At 44.8% G+C, this 4,598-nt stretch overlaps 1 protein-coding gene across 1 annotated transcript; it reads right to left on the bottom strand.

Annotated features, from left to right (window-relative positions):
- Positions 1-3,451: 3,451 nt before the first annotated feature.
- LOC115641195 (olfactory receptor 4D1-like) lies at positions 3,452-4,315 on the bottom strand. Its single transcript, XM_030544267.1, has one exon. It carries the CDS (start codon positions 4,313-4,315, stop codon positions 3,452-3,454), a length of 864 nt encoding a protein of 287 aa, XP_030400127.1.
- Between the last annotated feature and the right edge of the window lie 283 nt (positions 4,316-4,598).

Raw genomic sequence — 4,598 nt, 5'->3', positions numbered from 1 at the left:
GTTTTAAACACCAATTTGATCATTCTGCTCTGTAATAATAGAGTTAACTTAAACTCAATTAAGAGTCTTGTTACATGTTGATGCCTAGGTCTCAGCATTAGATCTACTTTGGGCTAGTGGTTCTGGTACAAGAAGACTGTACACATGCACCAGCAGTGAGGTTCCCCTACTAACAGCTGAAATCACTGAGAGCTGTGCTAAGAGTTGAGGGGGAGTGGTGCAGACATAGTGGTGAATGGCTAATGGAGAGGTGTGGTGGCTGGTGGATAGGCCTGGGCAGCTGGTGGAGAGGTGTGGGCAGCTGGGCACCTGGGGGTGAAGACTGGAGCAGAACCCCACAGATTGGCATGGCAATCAGCTGTTCAGGGCCTGAGCAGTGAAGCGTGTAAGGCAGAGGTTTCAAAGTCCTGGCCCACGGGACATCTGTGGCCCAAGAACCTCCCCACTGAGGCCCATGGAAACTTTTAAAAAAGTTCTTTCATCCGGCCCTCAAGGCTGCTGGCTGAGGGGAGGGTGGGGGCAGGAAGGGAGTGCACAGAGAAGATTCACATGCCCATCCCTTGAACGTTGCTCCTTCTTGCTGCTCCTGGGATCCTCCAGGTGTTGCACTCGGCAACCTCTCATTGACCTCGGGCAGTTCCACTCCCTGCAAATGGTTCCCTGTCCCTGCTGTTACTGGCAGAGCCACAGAGGAGAGACCCATGCAGCCATGCTGCCGGCTGTCTGCTACAAGATGCCCCCTCCTGCCCCCGCAGCTCCCATTAACTGGGGGAGAAGGACAGAGATGCCATCATTAGTTGCTGAGCAGAGTCAGCCATGGAAGCAGCATCACTAGTCAAGAGGCAGAGTCAGCTGGGGGGCATCAGGCCAAGGGAGTGAGTGAAAAGGGTGGGAAACGGGCTGGGAAGTGATATGAACACCATCTTCAGTGACATTATTGGCTCACTGAGAAGATTTGAGGACTGGCTCTGGCCCTAAGGTAAATTGAATTTGAGATCGCTGGTGTAAGGTGCCTCTGTACCTCCCTCCCTTCCACCTAGGCTGGAAGGTAAACTCTGCAGATGAACTTCTGAACTCTGGGGCTTCACTGACCAAGGACAGCAACTGCGAGTGGGGTAACTTTTGGATTACTGGACTCAAGAACCCAAAAGGAAAGGACATGGCCCAACCTACTTGAGGATGAGTCTGCTGGTTTATGCCTTGTGTTTATGAACCCTAGTTGTGGTGTTTTCCCAATTTGATGCTGAGTTGTTTACCTCCTGTTATTAAAGATTTTTTGCTACACCTAGACTCTGTGCTTGCGAGAGAGGAAGTATTGCCTCTTTGAGGCACCCAGGGATGTGTGTGTAATTTTCCCAGATCACTGGATGGGGGCTCGAGCCAGTTTTGCATTGCATTGTTGAAAGGGAATCTCTATGTACTGAACCCTAACCTTGTTGCTATCAACTCTGCCTGGCAGAAGGGTTATAATTTATCTGTCTGTCTCTCATGCTTCCATCGCTGTATTCGCCCACAGCCATTTCCATGCCCTTTCGCTGGAGTTGCTGAGTCTCTGTAGTTCTTAGCAGACCAGGATCTATTCCACAGATGGGTGCTCCCTGCTCCCCTCCTAGGGCAGGCTTGGCTGAGAGGTGATGGACTAAATGGGACCAGAGACTGAAAGTCCCTCCCAGCTCTAGAGATGATCCCAGCTTGTGCAGGCTTCAGATATGGTCACAGCCCAGGATGTCACTGTTCTGGGTCTAAATAGCTGAATCTGGTCTCCAGGGCTGTGAGCCCAACTCTGATCTCACCTCGGAGCAAACCAGCCAGACAACCTGCCCTAGCTGACCCTAAACCCACAGAGGGAGAACAGCAGCTGCCCAAATCTCACACAATGGTAGCATCCCTGGAAGGACCCTTGGCTAAAAACAAGCCAGGCCTGAGGCACAAAGGGTGTCCCAAGATGTTTGCAGAATAAAAAATATACTTATAGTACCAACATGTGACCTGGAATAGCTAAGAGCATAGTGGTGCCAGAAACTTATCTGTCCTGAAAAAGCCTGTTCCTCCATTTACTCCACATAATCTCTTCTGGATGAGCAGGGATTCCACCTCCCCGCTCCACATCACATTAACCATTCTAGGGATTCAGCCATCAGAAGAACCCACAGCTCAGGCTGCCCTGGCTGGTTGAAGTAGGTCATAAAGTGGAACCCAAAAGCAAACGCTGAAAGCTAAGGACCAAGTCCTCTGCTGATGTATATTGATACAGTTCCACTGTCTTCATAGTACCTAGGCCTATTTTCTCCAACTGGATATCTGGCCCTTTTATATCAGCTGGGCATCTGGCCCATTACACAGTTTTAAATCCATATTCTCTGCTTGTGAGTTTAAAGCAAAGATTAGAAAAAAAAATTCTGAACCTATTTGCATGTTCTTAGCACTTTGTCCTATGGGATTAATTACAAGGGTGGAACTTTTAATGGTTACAGTGTGATTCATTCCCACTAGGGATAGAACTTTGAGGGAATTCAGTGTTGCTAAGATTTTCTCTATCTGATCTTCAATTTATATTGGGATGAATGGCCCAACTTCTTTCTTCCTTAGAAAAGGAGTAAATGTGGAAAAATCAAAATGTGTATATTATGAATGAAAAGGAGAATTATTAAAAAAATCCATCAAAAATGTTTCCCATTCTACTTCCATTCTGTATCAGGATTAGCAGAAAAAGGAAGCAAACCTTTTCAGTTTAACCTGTGAAGTTAGGATTACAAATAGAAATAGCATGTAGAGAACTAAAACCAAATATTTTTTTAAAGTAAGTTGTGAAGATTATTAAAAGATTTTCATGAGACTTCACATGATAAATGCAGATAAGTGCTGTATATGTATAAGGGATAACAGAATTAGCCATAAAGTAAAAAATGACCTTATTAATTATTGGAACATTTGATAGTAATTTCTTCATCACAATCAGTCCATTAGTAATGATACAAAATTTATTCAACAGATTTTTTTTAGAAGATATTTATTTTCATGGATTCCTCATTAGTTGAAATCATTCTTAGAATAATTTTGACCAGCAGTTCTCAGTGTCAAAGCCCTAGGTAGTGGAAGTCATTTAGTGAGATGCACCTATTTCCTCCAGCTGGGGATCTGGACTATTTACCAATATGGAGCTAAGTTTTATTTCCACTGACTGCTTTTCTTCCTTATATGGAGGTTCTGGCTCTCCATCTATTATGCATTTGTGAACTGAGAATCTCATGAGTGTGCAGGATTTGATCTTATTTGACCACACACACACTTCACGTGCCACATATGTCTGATCTCTGATATATGACTGAGATCAGGTTTTTAACACAAATGGACATTGAGAAATAAACTATGTTTGTCTTTCCTGCCGTGAGAACAGCATTCTGTTCAATAGTCTCCTGATGGCCTTCTTCATCTCAGCGTTTCTCAGGGTTTAGACCATCGGGTTCAGCATTGGAGTGATTACAGAGTAAATGACTGAGACCACCTTATGCAGGGCGAACTGGTTGATGGGCAAAGCATAGACGAAGATGCTGGGTATGAATTGCAAACACATCACAGTGATCTGGGTTCCACAGGTGGACAGAGCCTTGTGCTTCCCTTCCGTGACATATGTCCTGATCTTGATTAAGATGACGGTGTAAGAAATAAGCAGAATGATGAATAGTATTATGATCACTAACCCACTGTTGAAATTCATCTGCATTTCAGCCAAGTGAGTGTTGGTGCAGGCCAGTTTGATGACTTGTGGGACATCACAGTAGAAATTGTCCAGGACGTTTGGACCACAGAACGGTAACTGGAGGAGCAGTCCAGTCTGAATAGCAGAGTGAACCAATCCAACCAGCCATGCCAGTGCCACTATCCTCATGCATACACCCCAGTTCATGATAGTCAAGTACTGCAGTGGTTTATAGATGGCCACGTACCGATCGACCGCCATCCCCACAAGGCAAAACCCCATAGCACCAGCAAAGAAGTGGAAGAAAAACATCTGAAGGATGCATTCATTGAATGAGATCATTTTATGCTGTGAGAGGAGATCTGAGAGTAATTTTGGAGTACTGACTGATGATTCGCTGATATCTAGGAAAGCCAAGTTGGCCAGCAGGATATACATGGAGGTTTGGAGCTGGCAGTCAGAGATCACAGTGGTGATGATGATGAAGTTTCCCAGCCAAGTGTTTATGTAGACTATGAAGAAAGTAACATAAAGGAATGGCTGCAGCTCAGGTCTCTGAGTGAGGCCCAAGAGGACAAATTCTGTCACTGGGGTGGTGAAGTTCTTCTTCTCCATTTATTAACTTCAAAATATGCCTGAAGAAGGAACAGTGATGATAATAATTATGATGCAATCCCAGTACATTACTGTTATTAAAAGAATATTAACTCCATGTTTACTGTTACAGTTGCTTGGAAATTATCTTTGTTTACCAAATTCCAGACTGTGTACTCTGCCACAATGGGAGTACCCCTGCATCAGCAGAACTTCTGAGCTCCATCAGTGGTCATCTCTAATGTGGGGTCTTTGGGAGTGAACGGGAGCAACCTACACACTCAAAATGCCCCCTACTAACAAC

Source organism: Gopherus evgoodei, unplaced genomic scaffold (assembly GCF_007399415.2).
Source record: "Gopherus evgoodei ecotype Sinaloan lineage unplaced genomic scaffold, rGopEvg1_v1.p scaffold_33_arrow_ctg1, whole genome shotgun sequence".
Taxonomy (NCBI): domain Eukaryota; kingdom Metazoa; phylum Chordata; order Testudines; family Testudinidae; genus Gopherus; species Gopherus evgoodei.
The sequence above is the reverse complement of the archived record's forward strand: the minus strand, read 5'-3'. Positions and strand labels throughout refer to the sequence as shown.